We start from the raw sequence: 21471 nt of genomic DNA on the forward strand, positions 1-21471 counted from the left end.
AGTTTGGTAGCTATGAAGAGGACACTATATTTGACCTTTATCCTTATGATCCAGGACCCCATGTTCTGCTTCCGAACACCTATGGTTCTATATGTAGGGAGAATATTGCTGTCAGTGTTTTGATTTCTTTACAGAGTAGTGGTGATGGTTATACATATGATTTTGTGTTATTAACTCGATCCAAGATGCTAAGTGGACTTGTTTTGGATATTGTCGACGGCCTTGATGATGCTAGTTGGATTGATGTGCTTATTAGCATCATTTGTTATTTACCATTGGTGATCATTTGTTATTTACCTCATATCAATGCCCTTTCCTCATTGATAAAGCTATACTCGAACCTTGAGGACAAGGTTCTTATTGAGGGTGGGAGTATTGTTATGAATCAAGCTATTGGGCTTAGAAGAACTATTGAGCCGAGAAGAAGCCATAGGGACAGAAGACCTTCAAAAAGGTTAATTTGGGATCTAGGCCCAAGAAGTGCAATAAGGAATCAGTTAAAAGGAACTAAGCGTTAGCATAGATAGGGCAAGCTGAAATTGTTAGAAGCTTCCCCTCTGTTCTCTCTATATCCCTCGTCTGTTTCTCTCTATGCTCCGTCTCTTCCTCCTCTGTTTCTTTCTGTTACCACTACTAGAAATTCGGAAAAAAGCGACCGCAAGAAGCGACCGGAGTTGGTCGCTGTTGGGCTAAAAAGCGACCAAAAAGCGACCAAAAGGGCCTGGTAGCTATATTGATGGTCCCTTTTATTTAGGGACCAAAGTTGGTCACTAATTAGCGACCAACTTTGGTCTTTAAGCTAAATGGACCAATGTTTTCGGATATTGACTATAGAGACCAACTTTGGTCGCTTTATTAATTTAATAATATAAATTTGGCGACCAAAGTTGGTCTCTAAATATAAAATACGTTATTTATTTATTTATTATTAATCATTAAAAAGCGACCAACTTTGGTCTCTAATCCAAATATTATATTTTAAAATCTGGAAACTAGAGACCAATGTTGGTCGCTTTTTTATTCAATTATTTATTTATTTTATTAAACTAGCGACCAACTTTGGTCCCTAAATACATGAATTTAATTTATTTTTTAAATATTAGCGACCAACTTTGGTCGCTATATCACCAGAAATTTTATTTTTTTAATGAAATAGCGACCAAGTTTGGTCTCCTTTTGTAGAAATCTGGGTAAATAGCGGCCAACGTTGGTCGCTATTCTCCAGATTTTTTTTTTTTAACATGAAAAGCGACCAAATAGAGACCAACTTTGGTCGTTTTTTTGTGTATTATTTTGGGAGAAACTGCCTGTTTTGGCAGCTACACCACCTGCCAGTCATACCAAACCCTAACAAGCAACAACAACAACAATTCAAACAACAATTCCAATAACAATACCAAACAACAACCCAACAACAACAACAACAACACAAAAACAACATTAAAAGCTACATTAAAACCAAGAAAGTGTAAATTTCAATAGAACTACCAAACTAAGTTAACTCTTATTACAACCCAATGGAAAACAAATTGTATTTGTCTAGTTCAAATTGTCTAAAATTCATTCATTGTTTGGTACATCATTATCATCACCGTCTGATGAAGTTTCATCATCATCACGGTATTGAGAAGGGTCTACTTGTCGATGACGGGAATAATGATCACGGGGAGGACGGGAGGAACGACCACTTTGAGGACGGGACGAACGAGCACGGGGACGGGCAACCTCTGGCGATGATGGCGGAGACCGGGGAATCGAAAAAGATCCAGCTAGGAGATTTTTGATCTGCTCTTGCATGCTCTGGCACTGAGCGACCACGCCAATATACTGAGCATCTCTAAGCTTTTCTCTTTCCTTGGACGCTTCTAGCTCGGATGTGAGCTTTGTCACAGTCTCCCGCATAGCGGAGAGGCTCTCCCCATCAAGTTGCTCGGCTTGCGAGGAAGTCCCTATTCCTTGCATTCCACACCTATAGCGATGGAATGTCTTAGTAGGAAGGTCGTATACCTTCCCCCATTTTGGACCGCCTGCAGCCCGCGTCCATAGTCTTTCAACATCCTCGGCCGAAAGTTGGAATGGCGCGCCCGACTCATTAGGTGGCTGGCTGCGTATGAATTCCTCAGCTTCAACTCTGAAGCGATCCTATAAGAAAAAGTAAATTGAATTAGTATTTCAAAATTTATATAAAAGTAAATGAAAATACTTAATGAAAAGTGAAAACTTACATGTACAGTCGAGGCACGTACCTCGATCCACCTTTCTTGATCCGTCTCTTTCTTCTTTTTCACAATATGAGTCTCCCTGAATAGCTCATCTTGGTTCATCGGACGACCCAACTTCTTTTCCTGAAAACTCATAAATTTTAATTAATAAATATAATAGATATACTTTGAAAATTAAAATAAATTAAGCAATTACGTACCATTCTTCTTTTTATTGTCCCCTGGCTGACCGCACCTCCAGTATGCAATGATCCTCCCTTCTCAGATGCGCGAGCTTTCTTTCCCTTTTCGCTCTTCTGTAAGAACTCTGCAGTAAGCCATTGCCTTTGCAAATCATCCCAAAACTCCTGAAGCAACCAACCAGACTTCTGGTTCAGCTGTCTAGCTATGGAGAAAAAATGCGACAACCGCTTGCGAGATTTGAGATTAAAATTTGCAGCTACGTCCGCGCTATACTGGTGTTCCCATACACACTTGCTCTGTATTTTAAAAGTTAAATATTATATTAAAATATCATAAATATAAATAATTATACTGCTTAAAAGAACATTTATACCTTAAATTCATTGAAAATTGCCTCCTTCAGTGAGAATGGGAATTCACGCCAAGACGCATAAGGGGCATCATAAAGCTTTCTGGTTGCTTTGGTGATTATCCTCGTAGTAATATTACTCGGGAGGAACCTGCAATTTTAATAAATAAAACAAATTAATATCTTAGTAAAAACTATACAAAAAAATAAACATAAAAATAACAAATAACTCTTACCCATCACCCTCAGGGACTATGATGATCCTGCCATACTGATCATAATGCACCTCCTCGTCAGAAGCAGTAGCAGCATCAGCATCATCGTCCGAAACATGTGTATCAGAGGCATGTGTGGAAGGAGTAGGGGGTCAGAGCTACTATCCCGCAAGCGAAGGCCTCCAATAGGTGGAGTCGCTGATGACGATAGATGTGATCCCTGTGACTGCGACATAGCTGCACGGATCGCAAGTGGCTGTGATACTGACTACTGTGACCCGAGTGGTTGTGACCCGACTGGCTGTGACACTGATGGCTGTGATCCATGTGGCTGTGACATGGATCGATGCGATCCATGTGATACTGTTGGGTGGGATCCATGTGGTAGTGAGGCAGGTGGACTGTATGTCGGACGCACAGTCCGATGGCCCTGTGAAGAAACACCCGGGGTCTGCACGAAGGTGTAGGGCTGGTGATGCTGTGGCAGCTCAGTATAGCCATGGGGTAGAGGCTGTGGCATAGTGATAGGCAAATCAGAAGATGGTGGAAAAGATTGATGAGTAGTATCTTCTACCCTCCTCTTTTGCTTCCTAGCCTTTTCTCGACCCCGAGAACCACTACCTTCATTGTTACCTCGACCCTTGCCTGTCATCTGCATAATATAATACATATTTAGATTGAAACATATAAGGAAACTATCTATAAACGAGAGTTATCGAAGAAACCAACTTTTTAAAGCTCATCGACGTATTCTTCCTCGTCAGAGAATTCTTCTTCCTCACTAGTTTGAGCTTCATCAGTTGATTATTCTTCCTCGTTTTCTATAATTCTTACTACATTTATATCAACTTCTTCCAATATGTGTTCAGAATGTTCCAAATCATTTTCTAAAAGTTCGTCCACTATTTGGTGAACACTGGAGATATCATTTTGATATGCAACATCCAACACATTCTCGACTTTGACCCTACCTCCAGGCTTAGTTTTGATTACAACCCACCAATCAGACTTATTCCACCGAAATGGATAAGGAGCATAATACACTTGCCTAACATTATGTGCAATTATGAAAGGATCATAGCGATCATACTCCCTCGTATGATTAACCTCAATTATGTTGTATTGATTGTGTACTCTCGTACCTCTTGTTGGATTTGGGTCAAACCACTTGCATCTAAAGAGAATAATTTTCTTAAATGGCCTACCTGAATATTCTAGTTCTATTATTTCTTTGAGCACACCATAATAATCAATATCTCCAACTTGGTTGCCATCACCACCTTGAACCCACACCCCACTGTTGTTGCTTTTTTTATTTTTAGAGCAACCCTCTGTATGAAACTTATAACCATTCACAACGTACTTGGAATATGTTGTGACCTCAACCCCAGGTCCCCAAGATATATCTTTCAAAAATTGATTTACACCATTATTTGGATCATTTACCTACATATTGTTAACAAAATTCATAAGTTAGCATAACTTCCAAACATTGTTTACCTACATAGTGTTAGAATATTTTAAGGATATACTTACAAATTGTTTGAACCACCTATGAAATGCCGTATATACAGCATCTTGGCCAAATTGACCCACGAAGTGACTGTGACACATCAAATATTTTTAGTAGTTGCATTGAGATGTAATCACAGTAAATTTTATATTTTGATAACTATTAAATCAATACTTACTTGAGAAATGGTACTACTTCGGGACAATTTAGCAACACATGAAGTGTAGCTGACTTGAACTCCATATCACTCAAATTTCTCTTTCTACCATCCTTAGAACATCGGCCTGGTTGATTGAATATGGACATAGGCGGATATAATGGATCATTCGTAAGGTCGACCGTGTGCCTGTTGGGCCTATTCCTAGCACATGGCACGTTGCTCTCAAAATAATAAGAACAAAAATGAGCAGTTTCCTTTGCAAGATAAGCTTCGCATATAGATCCTTCAATTCTATTCCTCTGCTTAACAAATTGTTTGCATTTGCCAATTGTCCTACATAATTTCAGGTTAGCCAAGAACATTCAAATAAAACAGAAAATTATATATGGACTATAATATTACCTCTTAAAGGGATACATCCATCTGCATTGAACATGCCCTCCAAGTTGTGCCTCGTGTACAAGGTGGATTGGAAGGTGTTCCATCACATCAAAAAATCCACATGGAAATATCTTTTCCATCTTACCCGAAGTTACACGAATGTTCTGATCCATCCGGCGTAGGTTTTCTTCCCTTAATGTGGAAGAACACAAGTCTTTGAAAAACAAACTAATCTCAGTGATGGATTTCCAGATTCTTTCAGGCAAACCAGAAAACGCAATAGGCACTAAGGTCCCCATGAAAACATGACAGTCATGACTTTTCAAATGGCTCAACTTCCCTACCTTCATATCAACTTTTTTCTCAAAATTCGACGCATAACCCTTATGCATCTTCAATTTCGTTACCCAATCACAAATCTGCCGTCTTTTCTCCAAAGTGAATGTGTAACTTGCTTTGGGCTTGAATAACTTACCATTGTTTGCTGTCTGCAAGTGTAATTCAGGCCGCCTGCAATATTCTTGTAAGTCCATTCTAGCCTTCGGGTTATCCTTTGTCTTACCTTTAACATCTATCACTGTGTTGAACAAATTGTCAAAATAATTCTTCTCAATATGCATGACATCAAGGTTGTGACAGAGAAGATTATCCTTCCAATAAGGCAACTCCCAAAATATATTCTGTTTGGTCCAATTATGAGTAACACCGTATCCGAGGAATCTATGCGGTGGAACTTCAGTAACTTTACTGAAGTTCTGGACCCTCTCCCAAATTTCATCACCTGAAAGTATCGGAGGTGGATAATCATATTCCAGTTTATTCTTTTTGAAAGCATTTTTCATCCTTCTAAACTCATGACCCTCAAGCAAGAATTGACGATGACAATCAAACCATGATTGCTTTCGGCCATGTTTCAAAGTGAACGCTTTACTATTTTTCATGCAGTAAGGACAAGCTAGCTTCCCAGCAATCATCCACCCAGACAACATTCCATACGCAGAAAAATCATTAATTGTCCACATTAAATTAGCACACAAATTGAAATTCTGCTTGGTTGATATGTCATATGTTTCAACACCATCGTACCACAATTGTTTTAGCTCATCAATCAAAGGTTGCAAATATACATTTATCAAACTTTTCGGATTACGTGGACCGGGGATAATACAATTTAAGAATATATATGGACTAGTCATGCATAACTCGGGTGGTAGATTATAAGGTGTAAGAAAGACAGGCTAACATGAATACGGTGTCGCAGATATAGAAAAAGGCGTGAAGTCATCCGCACACAGACCTAACCGAATGTTCCTTGGTTCACTAGCAAAATATGGATATGTCCTATCAAAGTGCTTCCAAGCTTCTCCATCTGAAGGATGACACATAACACCAGGTGGTCTTCTATTTTCAAAGTGCCATCTCATATGAGGAGCAGAAGTCATCGACGCATATAACCTCTTTAGCCTAGGTATAAGAGGTAAATAATACATCGCCTTGATAGCGACCATCTTCCCGCTGGAAAGCCTCTTGAAACGAGACTTTACGCAAAAACGTATCCAATGAGAATGCCCTACCAAAAGGATAGAAGAGCACCCCCTGATCTGGTGCCTTTTCTCTAAAATGGAACCTTCTTGAACCCTATTCGAACGAAGGGCTTCCTCTATCTTAAGCTCAGTTTGTAATTGGGTCTCAATTATTGCCAAATTTACAACTGCTTAAATTTGCATCATCTTTATAATATAACATGCAACCATCTTCATAACAATCAATTCTCATTGACGAAAGTCCTAACTTAGAAACTAATCTCTTTGCCTTATAGAAATCACCAGGTAATTCGATTTCCTCGTCAACTAGTTCACGCATAAGGTCAATGAAAGAATCCATGGATGCTTGAGAAATATTCCAATTAGATTTGATACTTAGTAATCTAACTGCAACAGACAACTCAGAGTGCGGACGTCCTTCACGTAGTGGACGACTAGCTTCCTCTAACTATTCATAAAAATGTCTTGCTTCATCATTAGGAGTTTGTTCAACATTTTCGTTGGGCTCACCCCCAAAGTGCATTCCAAAAGCATTCACAACCATATCATGAATTCTGGAATCACTATTTCTATTCTCCCTCGACCTACTACTTTCACCAACAACCATGTTATGAAATATCCCGTGGCTACCATCCATCTCTCCTTGATTAGTCCACACAAAGTAATTCGCTATAAACCCCACCATATAAAGATGAACCTTAACTTCCTCCGGTTTTCCAAACTTCATACTGTCGCACTTAACACAAGGGCACCTAATTACTCCTTCTTTTATGTATGGCGAAAGTGACATTGCATGTCTAATAAAGTCCTCAACCCCTTCTACAAAATTCTCCCGCAATCCCCGCCGATTAGGATAATTCCTATTGTACATCCAAGAACGATGTTCCATCTATTTAAATAAAGCAAGAACAAATTAAATTAGTTAATTCATAGCCTAATCTTTTTTTAGTTAACTAAAAGTCCAATTCATATCCTATTATTGTTGCTTCATAAAATAAAATTTAACCCCATATATAAATTAGTCTACCTAAATAGTTAATTTATTTGAACCCTAAAAGTATTAAAAAGAACCCTAAAAATTGCAAATAATATATAACATGGAGAAATTGAACCCTAACATGGAGAAATTGAACCCTAACATGGAGAAATTAAACCCTAACATGGAATTAACTTTGAACTAAACATAGTTGAACAAATAATATATAACCTTGATCCCTAATATATTGGAATTGAACCCCTAAAATCACTGTTTTTCGGAAAACTAAAAGAAAGGAAAGAGAAACTAACCTTGGGAGTGGAGGTCGCCGGAATTTGCTGCTGCCGTCAGGGGTCGCCGGTGGCGGGAGCGTCGCTGCTGCTGGAAGTCGGAGGGGGGAATGGGTTTTGAGTGTTAGAGGAGAAAGATTTTAATTTGGGGAATAATTTTGAAAGAATGGACCTGAAACCCGTTTTGGCTCCTGTTAAAAAAAATAGCGACCAAACTTGGTTGCTATTTTGGTAGCCAAATTATTTTTGACTGTTTGACCAAAATAGCGACCAACGTTGGTCGCCATTTTTGACCGTTTGACCAAAATGGCAACCAACTTTGGTCGCTATATTTGAAAATAAATAAATAAAATAATTATTTTCCTCTTACATATATATATATGTATGTATATATACAAAAGCGACCAACTTTGCTCGCCTTTTGGTCAAACAGTCAAAAATGGCGACCAACGTTGGTCGCTATTTTGGTCAAAAAGCTATACTTAGTGCATAGTATAGCGTAAGTATATATATTATATATATATATATATAAGCTATATTCGATATGGTATTACCTAATATACTTATACTTAGTGCATAGTATAGCGTAAGTACACATATTATATATATAAGCTATATTCGATACAGTATTACCTAATACACTTATACTTAGTGCATAGTATAGCGTAAATACATATATTATATATATATAAGCTATATTCGATATAGTATTACCTAATACACTTATACTTAGTGCATAGTATAGCGTAAGTACATATATATATATATATATATATATATATATAAGCTGTATTCGATACAGTATTACCTAATACACTTATACTTAGTGCATAGTATAGCGTAAGTACATATATTATATATATATAAGCTATATTCGATACAGTATTACCTAATACACTTATACTTAGTGCATAGTATAGCGTAAGTACATATATTATATATATAAGCTATATAATATATATATATATATATATATATAAAAGCTATATTCGATACAATATTACCTAATACACTTATACTTAGTGCATAGTATAGCGTAAGTACATATATTATATATATAAGCTGTATTCGATACAGTATTACCTAATACACTTATACTTAGTGCATAGTATATAGCGTAAGTATAAATATATATTATATATATATAAGCTATATTCGATACAGTATTACCTAATACACTTATACTTAGTGCATAGTATAACTTAAGTACATATATTATATATATATAAGCTATATTCGATACAATATTACCTAATACACTTATACTCAGTGCATAGTATAGCGTAAGTACATATATTATATATATATAAGCTATATTCGATACAGTATTACCTAATACACTTATACTTAGTGCATAGTATATAGCGTAAGTATATATATATATTATATATATAGACACACACGCCCGCTTCGTAGTACTATTCATCCCTTGTATTACAAAAGTGTTAACGACTTACATTTATATTATTTACATAGTAAATACAAAAGTGATTTTTAATTTTGACCATATAGAGACCAACTTTGGTCGCTAACTGTAAATGAATTTAATTTAGCGACCAAAGTTGGTCACTAACAGTACATGAATTTAATTTAGCGACCAAATTTGGTCACTAAATTTTAATCAGATTTATTTATATTTTATATAATATTTAAATTAATAATAAAAATTGTTAAATGTTAGAACTGGGTCCCACATTGGCGATCAACGTTGGTCTCTATTTCATTAAGCGACCAACTTTGGTCGCTAGCTTTTGAATTATATTTATTTATATTTTAATTTTTTTAAATAAATATATATTTATTAAAATATTATAACTGGGTCCCATGTTAACGACCAATGTTGGTCGCTATCAACTTATCCTTCAATTAGCGACCAACGTTGGTCGCAAGTTTTAAATTATATATATTTATATTTTATAATAAAATTATTAACAAATTTAATGTGGGTCCCACTTTAGCGACCAATATTGATCGCTAATATCAGTATATATTTGACCAAGCAAGTTTGACTAGTCCAGTCAACAATTTGACTAAATTTGCGGCCAAATAGCGACCAACTTTGGTCGCTAAAGTATTTCAAATATTTTTTTTATTATTTTTGACAGTTTGGCGACCAACTTTGGTCGCTTTTCTTGACAGACCAAATTTGGTCGCTAATTTTTGGTCGCTTTTTACAGGAATTCTAGTAGTGTACTCTCCTCTTCTTAGTGTAATTTCTTTGTTCTCAAGTATTAATATATCAATCCTTGGTTTTGGATATTGGGTTCATTACATCCTTTAAGATAAATTTAAGCGTTTAACTTAAGGTCGTCGATTGTATCTCTTTTGTGATGATATAAGATTCCAATATAACTCGTACATACCTCAATTAATATGTCACGTAACCGGTTATAATCTACAAACCCAAGCCTTAAAAAACTTATCCATCAAAAATGAAATAGATATACTTACATTGAATATTTTAACAAAATTAGAATATGAAATCCGTAAGTTGTTATTCATATGGCATCAATCGGTCAAGTATAACATTGGGAACAATTATCTCTTTCAATACTACCTTAGTTCCAATATTATCTTGTAATCTTTTATGTTTCTCTTACATCAAAAAGATATTTAATAGCATTAATATAAGAATAATAATCCATATCATTCTCTTAAATATATCAACTAATAAATACTCAAAGTGATACTAATAATAAATTTTTATAAAACGTCAAATCTTGGAACAATTCAATTTGCAAAGCGACTAATACCGCAAAAAATAGCAGTAGTTTAGAATTCAGTACCGTTTTTTGTTTTGTTTGGGGATAATGAAAATCCAGATTAATATTAAAAAAATATTAATTTATTTTTTTAAGGGAATAGATAGAACTAAGTAGGGAAATAAATGCAATTTTATAAGGGAATACATAGAATTAACTAGGGTGGTCAACACTCTGTAAGTGGGGGTGATGTACGTGACTCCGTTGACTTACACCTAAGAACAGAACTCAGAACTCCTCTGATCATGCCACGTGAGGAAATAAGACCATCCTGTGGGACCCATACATTACGTGGCAAGATCATAATGGTGTACAACTCTAAAAAGCGGGCGAATAGAAGGAATATACCTTAAGAAGATGCCAGCATCAAAAAGCCCTTTAAATACGGCACTAATTCTCCATCTTCTCTTCATTACTCAGAGATTTCTGATACAGAGAAGCTAATTAATAAATGCAAAAATCAGAGTTTTTATTTTTGGCTTTTTGTTAAGCCTTTGAACGTAAAATTTTATTGGAAATTTTCTTCATTGAAATTTCCAAGCTTTTAGCTTTCTGCTTCTCTGCTGTTCTTGATTCTGTTGCACTCTGTGGAATTGAAAATTTCGTGGAGAAAATCATTTAAGGTCAGTGTAAAAATCTTTCCTTTAACACCTTTTGTTTGTTTGTTTGTTTGTTTCTTGTGTGTGTGTTCATACTTCCATGCATGTGTGTTTTAATGGAGGAAGTGAAAATTCTGAGTTTTTGGTTGTTTTTAATTGAAAAATAAGAGGAATTGATCAATGCGTATATGCTCTAGTTTAAATATTCATGCCTATATACTGATATAACTTTCTTTTGTTTTCATTTAAAAAAAAAGGAATTTTTAGCAGATTAACGATGTAGGAAATCAAGCTAAATGAAATCTTAAATGATTTTAGAATTCTAATGCCTTTTCTCCTTCATGTTTTTCAATTTTATACTGTATCCTTTTTTGCAAATGTGAACCAGTTTTTGGTTAAATTAATGATGGATTTTATGAATCATAGAGGTTGAAGTGTCTCTCTCCCTCCTCATTTTCCCCTTTCATGAATCCAAAAAAAAAAAAAAAAAATTGTCCCCGCCCCTCCAAAAACAATTGTGCAGAGATGGATATTTAGTAGATGGCACATAGTTTAAATTGTTTTTGGACGTGTATTTTACTTGAAAAAAAATTAAAATATTACGAGGGAAAGAAAAAATTTCGGCCATTTTTTGGAACTTGGAATTTTTTTCTTCATTTTGTTTTTCAAAAACTAATCAACCATAAACAAACAATATTTTCAATTTTATTTTTTTGAAAAAAGTAAAAAAAAAAATCTATGTCTAAAACGGGATCTTATAGTGTTTCTTTTGTGTTTATGGAGCTATTCAAAAACCCTCGTACAACAAACCTTGATGTAACATGGCTTTTTAATTTGATGTACCAAAAAAAGACATTTTTCTGGTCCATTATTTAGGTTTGTTTAGTATCTCTGTTCATGAAAAGTACTAACTTGTCTTCTAGAATTGTGGTTCACATGTACCTTCTTCCTATGTTTTTGAAAAGTCTTCCCCTTTTTAAAACTTTACAAAAATATAATATCCCTTTAAAAATATACTTTTGTATCAGGTGCATGACTTCATACTATGGACTATCAGAGAAAACTTTAGTATACGTATTTTCTCTCAATTATTGTTCTTTGACAGGAACTTTAAGCTTCATTTGACTACATATCAACCACTCCATATGTACAAAATATTTTAATTTATTTATACTCTAGTAGTTTAAATAAATTGTGTGTCTTTTTGACTGAAGTTTAATTTTTCACCAATTAATTGTGATGATAACATCAGCCAGAATCTAAAGGAATCTATGAGTCCCTTCCTGGAAATAGCTGTTATAATAGTAGTACTATAGCTGATGTAATTTCTAACCTATTTTTTCAATTTTGACTATTAAACGCTTCTTTATTGTTTTCACATAAATAGCCATAAAGTACACAGCTTAAGTCGCAAACTTTGAAAAGTAGGCAGGAAAATGACTCTGGGGTCCCCTACTTTTGTCTTTTACCAAGAAGTCATATCTACCCCCCTGCCGGACAAATTACAAACTTAATTATTCAGATTAGCTTTGATTAATTCCATCATAAATATCTTGTTTGGTTCTGAAATTTAGTTTAACTTCAACCCCCTACTTGTCAAACTACTTAACTTAATTATTCAGATAAGCTTTGATTAATTCCATCCAAAATCATCTTCTTGTTTGGTTCTATCGCTACTAAGAAAACTAGAATTAACTACGAATTTCGTCACTAATTTGTTTCTAAATCGCTCATAAAAAACATATTTTTTTAATTGGTCGTTAAGTAGGATTAGTGACGGGCTTTTCTGTTTAGCTACAGAATTTGTACATTGTTAATCCCTGTTTTTTCAATAGTGTATAGTTTGAGTTTAACTTATGTACACTGACAGACAGTGTAAACCATTCATAAATTGGGATTAGTTACCTCAACATGTAAACCATTCATAAATTGGGATTAGTTACCTCAACATTTAACTCTTTGTTATATAATAGGTCAAAATACACTACTAGTGTTAAAAAAAGATCATTGTCAATATATGCAAGTGGAATCCTTATAATTTACCCTCTCTTGTTTTGTTTTTTGCAGGAATTTAAGGGTTGAGAAAGTATAGTCATGGCTAAAGATCAATTGCAAGTGCTAAATGCACTAGATGTAGCAAAAACACAATTGTATCACTTTACAGCAATTGTTATTGCTGGTATGGGCTTCTTTACTGATGCTTATGATCTTTTCTGCATTTCTTTGGTCACAAAATTGCTTGGCCGGATTTACTACCACCACGACGGGGCACCGAAACCTGGAACTCTCCCTCCTAATGTCTCGGCTGCTGTAAATGGAGTCGCATTCTGTGGGACCCTTGCTGGACAACTGTTTTTCGGGTGGCTCGGAGATAAGATGGGAAGAAAAAGAGTTTATGGAATGACTCTTATGATGATGGTTATTTGTTCAATAGCCTCAGGGCTCTCTTTTGGTCATACACCAAAAAGTGTTATGACTACACTTTGTTTCTTCAGGTTTTGGTTAGGCTTTGGCATTGGTGGTGATTATCCTCTTTCTGCTACTATCATGTCCGAGTATGCTAACAAAAAGACGCGTGGCGCGTTCATTGCTGCTGTTTTTGCAATGCAAGGTTTTGGAATTTTGGCTGGTGGAATGGTAGCAATCATTGTTTCTGCTGCATTTAAGGGCGCGTTTCCTGCACAAACATATCAGGCTGACCCTCTTGGTTCAACAGTCTCTCAGGCTGATTTCGTGTGGCGCATAATTCTAATGTTTGGTGCAATCCCAGCTGCAATGACTTATTACTGGCGTATGAAGATGCCTGAAACTGCTCGTTATACTGCATTGGTGGCCAAGAACTTAAAACAGGCAGCTAACGACATGTCTAAAGTGTTGCAAGTCGATATTGAAGAAGAGCAAGAGAAAGTTGAGAATGTTTCTCAAAACACTAGGAATGAGTTTGGTTTGTTTTCTAAGGAGTTCCTCCGTCGCCATGGACTTCACTTACTTGGAACTGCTAGTACATGGTTCTTGTTGGACATTGCTTTCTACAGTCAAAACCTTTTCCAAAAGGACATTTTCAGCGCAATTGGATGGATTCCTCCAGCGCAAACCATGAATGCGTTGGAGGAAGTTTACAAAATTGCAAGGGCGCAAACTCTTATCGCCCTTTGCAGTACTGTTCCTGGTTACTGGTTCACAGTATTCTTCATCGACAAAATAGGTCGATTTGCAATTCAGTTAATGGGATTCTTCTTCATGACAGTATTCATGTTTGCCTTAGCCATTCCATATCATCATTGGACTCTAAAGGATAACAGAATCGGGTTCGTGATCATGTACTCACTTACCTTTTTCTTCGCGAATTTTGGTCCAAACGCCACAACATTTGTTGTCCCCGCGGAGATTTTCCCAGCCAGGCTTAGGTCAACATGCCATGGAATATCAGCAGCAGCTGGAAAAGCAGGAGCAATGATTGGTGCATTCGGATTCTTGTACGCTGCTCAGCCAACAGATCGAAAAAAGGCTGATGCCGGTTACCCTGCTGGAATTGGTGTGAGAAATTCACTGATTGTCTTAGGTTGTGTTAACTTCTTAGGAATGGTGTTCACATTTTTGGTGCCAGAATCCAAAGGAAAATCATTGGAAGAAATGTCAAGGGAAAATGAAGGGGAAGAGGAAAGTGGAACAGAAATGAAGAATAGTGGAAGGACAGTTCCTGTTTAATTTTGGACCTTTTAACATATACTATATATATGATGCATGTTTGTGAATTTGTGTTTTTTGGAGCTTAAGATGAAATATGCTCTCTACTTTTTGCTTGTTTCTGGTGGTAATTATATGGGAAAGTGGGAAGAGAAATGAGGTCCTTTTGTTGTCTATTTCTATCTTTTGAAAAAAAATTAACATTATAAGAATGAAGAGAATATTTTCAATTAGAGATGTTCTTGTTTGCTTTAATTTATTGTTGACTTCCATTTTTATCTTCTATCTTCACATGTATAACTAGAGAAAAGCTCCCAAGTAGAGCAAATCATAATATTGTTAGAGCTCTCACGTGGAAATATTTTGGATGCGTTTCATTTGGTTCTCTTTGGAATGACAAATGACCTACTTAACTTAGCGATTCGAGTATCACCTTTATGCAAGAGTCATGTGATTCCCTTCTTTCTTCAACTAAGGATTACACTATAAGGAGCGTAAAAAAAATCTAGAATAAAGAGAAATTGATTGATGGTGGAGATATATAGATATTGGACGTTTGCTTGCTTTAGTATTTTATTAAATTGTGTGAAATCTCATTTAAAAGCTAATAAGTACTTTTTGTTTTGGAAAAATGATATTGTATAGCCGCTTTAAAAAATAATAATAAAAAAATATGTATTTTTATATATATACATTTCTGTATGTTATATATAGAAAATATACAAATTTTACATACTTTTGCGATTTCGCGGTTTCTTTTTTTCATGTTTCGGCTGTAACATGATTTTAGTTATTAGTACCATTAACTTAGCAAAATAATCACAAGAGTTCTGTGTTGGGCCTACTTTTAAATATCGGGAGACATAGCGTTGTTTTCACGTAGAACTAGCACTTTTATTAAATTCTACACGTAAGACATCATGTAGATGAAGCAAACATATTTGAATGAATGGAATAAGTTATATTATAATGAAATTCATTATTTTGTTTCCTTCTCTATCTGTATATGTTGACTAGAAATGATCTCCTCTTTTCCTCCTTGTAGTTTCATTGAATATTCTTCCCTAGTAAGGTTAGCTGTTATGTTGCTTTCATGTGGAGTTTTTATTTTTATTTTTTGATTTTTTGCTTGGTGTCCGATATCATATTAGGAACCCTAATTAATTTGAATTCGCATCGCATAAAGTTTATTAAGGAAAAAGCGTTTTCACCAACATTTTTTCTATTCCTAGAACGAATCCAAAACATTTAGTTAAGAGTAAATGGATTATATCCATCTCATCACAATATTTGATGGTCCGGTGAAGTTAATCAGAAAGACCAAGAAATGGAACTAAAAAGATCTGCACTTGTTTGTACAACTAATCTTTTTGTGGATACACGAGTTATTTTTAGGAAAAGGGTTAAAATTTTTGAATCTTCTTTTTTCTTTTTGTTGCAAAAAGTGGACATTTTTATGAAGTTGAAGAAGTGCCGAAGAATTAATTTTCACATACCTATTCTGATGTCACATTGAAGTGTATGATTATATCATCAAAAATTTACGTTATTAGAGAAAGTATGCTTATATTTAATTACTTATATGAATAGCTGACATTAAATCTTCTCCTCTAACGATTGGACCAAAGGACAAGTTCCAATTATGTTCATGTAATTAAAAATGGAAGAAGCCATTTATTGTTTGCCTCATCAGTACTGAGCTGATTACACTGGAGATAATTAAAATATGCTACAAATAATATTAAAAAATTAAAATAGAATCATCGACTATACAATGGCTCTTTGACTCTGCAAAACATAGCCGGTTAAAGCTCATAATAGATTACAAGAAGTTCATGATCAATATTAAAAACAATCTAAATATAATAAATCTTTTAAAATAATAAATTCGTTAGAACTTGGAACGATTTCAGATTTGATGGAACCAAAAAAGAAACTGCAAGTTTCTTTCCCTTTTGCTTGATTTTCTTTTCCAAAGATATCAGCCAAAAAGCCTTTGCCGTATTCGTTCCTGTTCTTATCATTCTGTGTCATTATTTATTTGTTTATTTATTTATTCATTTCTTACCTAAGAACCAATTCATACGTTCCATATGAGCCTTACATGAAAAAAGTTATTCTATCTTGATCAAGGCAAGTCTCAATATTTTATTCCACTCCTAGGTGATTGATTGAGAATCTTACCCGTTGTCGATATCCTGAATTCGTCCACGTTCATGACGAAACTGATAATAAAAATAGCCTGATGCATAAAATATTCCGTATTCAAATAGGATCCGGCGGGGGAAAGATCGCATCCCAAAGGGTGTGATGTAGACAATCGACCAAAATATAAGTATTAGTGACCGCTTCCACGGCTTGAACTGTGACCTGTAGGTCATACGATACTGATCAAAGGTTTAATAGTGACAGTAAGAAAACTAAAGCTAAGGATAGGGAAGAATCGCAACCCAAAGGTGTAATGTAGACAGTCGACTCAAATATAAACATTAGTGACCGCTTTGTTCCATTGCTCGAACTGTGACCTATAGGTCATACGGTACTGATCAAAGGTTTAATAATGACAGTAAAAACATAGACGAAAGGAAGTTATTATATATATAACATCATGTCATGTCTAGGTTTCTTCGACGTCCATTCAAATTATTAATTACAAAAGCAATTTGCATCAGGCCTACAAATTTAATAGTTGGGAGAACAGCTTGCCTTCTATCTACAAAAGACAACACTTTTCCTTAATCTCTACGTTAATTAGACGAAAGGAAAGAACATAATATAGAATCATGCAGAAAACCTGGAAATAACGCGAATTAAACTAAGTTAGAATCTAGAGTATAACAAAATTATTCGTAATATTATTCCTTCGGCGTAATTTAATTATGTTTCACCTCGTAGTTTCGTTGAATATTCTTGCTTCCCTAGTAACGTGTAGCTGTCAATTCATGTTGCTTTCAGGAGGTAGGGTGGTAGTCTAAATCAGAAAGACCAAGGTTTAATTTGGATTTTGGAGTTGAAAGACAAAGCAATATATATTCTCGTTCGTAGATTATATTTTATTTGATTTTATTTTTTGTTAGATGGAAAAGGGTTCAATTTGTCATGTACTATTCGAAATTGAGTAATATTATCCTTTTTTTTTGTCTAATATTATCCTTGCAGTTAGAAAAAAGTAGCGTTTTTTCCTTGAACCCTAGAGCTCCAATCTGAGAAAAGTTGAGGGGTAAATTTAGATTTTTTTTATCGTGTCAAATCCTTTCACGCTAAAGCTCCATGCAATTATGAGATAATTTGCTAATGGGATGTGTATGAATAGACCGTGTAATAGAGAGCAAAATGGTGCAATTTTAGATAGTACAACGGCAAATGCGAATCTATTCCTTGTTATTAGATTATACAAATTCATTAATTATTTGTTCCTTCGGCGTAATTGTTAACTTCATGAATATTAGAAATTTCCATCTTTTTTCCTCCTCGATGTTTCATTGATTATTCAATTCCCCAGGGTAAAGTGTAGCTCTCATGTTGCTTTCAGGTGGTCGGCTAATCAAAATCAGAAAGACCAAAGAATGGAGTACTTGAATGGGAACAGTTATAGTTTAGGCAAGATTTTGAATGTAAAAAAATATATTTGAGTTTTGTGGTCCTAAACTAAAAAGTATGTAACATACCAAAAATACGCTTTGAATTTTGTAATCTAAGGGAGTGTCATTAAGATAAAGTATTAAAGAGCTACTATATATAGGAAGGTATTACTTTTTTTTATATTTAAAATAAACTAAAAAAGGTAAGACTCATTGTTTATCCTTAAAATGCATGGATAACAATTAAATTTGTATGCGGTTTAAAGGATATGTGGACTGATTCAATACAAATAATCGAGAATATTGGATAAACGATTTAAAGACAAAATTATTGACCAAACCAAACGCGATGTTATGGCCTAGCCCGAATCTATATTGAACAGTAGTTTGCTCTCGATCGGTCCCTTGATTCGAACCCAATTGCGAATAAAGAACAAAACAAAGAGATTTTGCAACAGCTAGAAAACAGAGAATGAATTTGTATTAGCTTGATTTGCTAATTACAATGTGTGTTATCAAAGAAAAACTCCCTCTTTATATGGTAGGAGAGTTTCATCCGTAGTACAAGTCTAAAAAAGGTAAAAATTCTCCTTTCTCGTTAATTACTAATCTGTAACCGACATCAGGCGAGATCTACTCCGTGATATCCGGTTAGGTACAGATATCACGTTCTTTGTTAGTCGTGCGTGACCGTTTGCCATGTTTCGCGAGGTTTTAGAGCTCGTTTTGGGACCGGGGAGCGTTGCTTTATCACGCCCGACAATGAGCATATCGTTAATCTTTCATGGGTCTCGGTACGAAAGGTTCCCAGCCTCGATTTCAACCACGTGCGTCCGTTGTCACACCTCCTTTTTCCCGAGGGGATATGGAGTTTTTCCAATTTAAGTGACATTAATCGAAATGAGATTATTTATTTAATTTTCAGAGTCGCCACTTGGAATAATTTATGGTGTCCCAAGTCACCGATTTATTTTAAATTCCAAATCAAGGAAAATTGACTCTATTTTTAGTCCGCAAACACAGAGATCGGGTAAGAAATTCTGTTAACCCGGGAGAAGGTGTTAGGCATTTTCAGGTTCCGTGATTTTAGCACGGTCGCTCAACTATTAATAATTGGCCTAATTTTCTGATTTATTACATGTTTTAAACCTATTATGCATTTTTGATTTTATAACCGCTTTTATTTATTTATGGAATTTGTTTGAACAAGTCGCGATGTCGCGCACTTGTTTGTTTTTGTATACGTTGCGAATCGCGTCATCGGAACCATACCCACGATCTACAACATGTGTATTTTATATTGTTTGAAGTTATGATTGGGTCACATGAAATGCACACCCAAATTTGGAATTATGTATCGTGACCATGCCACATGAACCGTACCCATAATCATGATGTTTTGTTACTAATCGCACCTAAAGCAAGCTACGAGGTTTATGAATTATTTTTAAACTACTTTAAGATTACGCGTGAAAGGCCTGCGGTTATGGAGCACTTTTGCTAAAAGATATTTCATGCTCATTTTCTTTTAAATTTCTTATTTCATGCATTTCGACCAAGTCTAGTCCTAAAACATGAGACTATTAATTACTAGTGGGCTTTGGTCATTCCCCTACTCCCACGGCCCAATACATTATCAACAAAAAGGCAATTCCACAGTAAAAATACTTCTATCTTTTTTCGGAATACAAAGTGCAAATCTTCAATTGCTTGATCACAACTTACCCAAATGAAAAATTACTTCACATTAAAGTCAAGATAAATGACAAAATTTGCAACAGAAATCTTCAATTAATTGATCTCAACTAACCCAATTGGAATAACATTCACTTCAGCAGAAAAAGAAGAAGAAAGAATCGAGAAAGTTTGTAATTGCAAAAACAATATTATTTCTTTCCCTTGAGCTAGATCCAAGAGCAACCAAAAGATTAAAGGATTAGAATTCAAGAGATTTGTCTCTGGTTGCTTTGAGAAGACAACGAATTGAGCACATGGGATGGACCTTCGGTTTTATCCAATTACAGATATTATAGGCATGATAAATCAAATTTAAACCGGCTAAGCATCACATTATATGTATATGATAGAAAAATAACAACAGTCACAAAACACCATTTATCTCATGAATCCAGTTATTCAAATGAAAGAAGTGAATTACAAGTTAATGTGTGCGTACCTAATTCGGAAAAGGTGAAATAGGGCTGCAACAAGCCAAATACAGGCCGAAAATAAACACGAACTAGAATCCGACCTCTAAAGCAGAATTAGCAGCAGAACCAACAGCACTCCAAGCTCACCACGAACTTTAAAGCCCCAAAAAAATGTGAAGCCAAGCGATGGAAACCCCAACGAACGCAGAAACTCCTTTTCTTTAGAAGTTTTATGTTCTTTTTTTTTTAAAATATTTTTTTCCAGATTTGAAATGCAAAGCTTGAACCCACAAGCTTTAAGCTATTTTTTATTATAAGCTTCTGTGTGTGTTATGAGTGAAGAAAGAAGAAGGAGAGGAAGGAGGGTGGCCGCTTCTTTCTATCCAATTCTTGTTCCTTTTGTTAGAGAAGGCTGCTAGTTTTTTTTTCTATTTTTTTGGGGTGTTCTCTCATCTGATATGTTCTCTAGGGTAAGGGAATGAAATTAGGTCTAATCCTTTATGTAGAGGTATTTACTATAAAAATGGTAATAACAATTAAATTTATTGATGAGACTCTAAAAATACGTGACCTATTTTTATGCTAGTTGTTCGAGCAGTTAATACTAGATACGCGAAGATAAAAGATGAAAAGCGAGCTAAAACAGAGTTATAAAAGAACCGAGGGGCTTGCTATCCGGGCCTCAGGCTGACCGGCGAGGGGCCTCGAGGTCGATACCTGGGCTCGAGCACGAGCTATCGGGGGTAACCGAGAAGGGAATAACAGTTAGGATATAATTAAAAGGAGGCTCTTTGTGGCCAATATCAAGCAATAAATGAAGAACAAATATGAAAGCAATAAACGAGAGAGGTAGTCTCGA

At 35.1% G+C, this 21471-nt stretch overlaps 1 protein-coding gene and 1 long non-coding RNA gene across 2 annotated transcripts; one reads left to right on the forward strand and one right to left on the reverse strand.

Moving 5' to 3' along the window:
* The first annotated feature begins 11006 nt into the window (after positions 1-11006).
* On the forward strand, positions 11007-15114 carry LOC104216802 (low affinity inorganic phosphate transporter 1). Its single transcript, XM_009766934.2, has 2 exons — positions 11007-11218; positions 13262-15114. The coding sequence occupies exon 2, from the start codon at positions 13289-13291 to the stop codon at positions 14900-14902; it is 1614 nt and encodes a 537-aa protein (XP_009765236.1). The 5' UTR covers positions 11007-11218; positions 13262-13288; the 3' UTR covers positions 14903-15114.
* Positions 15115-16532: 1418 nt separating this feature from the next.
* On the reverse strand, positions 16533-21064 carry LOC104216801 (uncharacterized). The gene is made up of 2 exons (XR_708586.1): positions 20639-21064; positions 16533-17251 (listed from the first exon to the last, which is right to left on the reverse strand). It is a non-coding gene; the product is annotated as an uncharacterized lncRNA (long non-coding RNA).
* Positions 21065-21471: the final 407 nt, after the last annotated feature.

The sequence above is a fragment of the Nicotiana sylvestris genome, chromosome 1 (assembly GCF_000393655.2).
Source record: "Nicotiana sylvestris chromosome 1, ASM39365v2, whole genome shotgun sequence".
Lineage (NCBI taxonomy): Eukaryota > Viridiplantae > Streptophyta > Magnoliopsida > Solanales > Solanaceae > Nicotiana > Nicotiana sylvestris.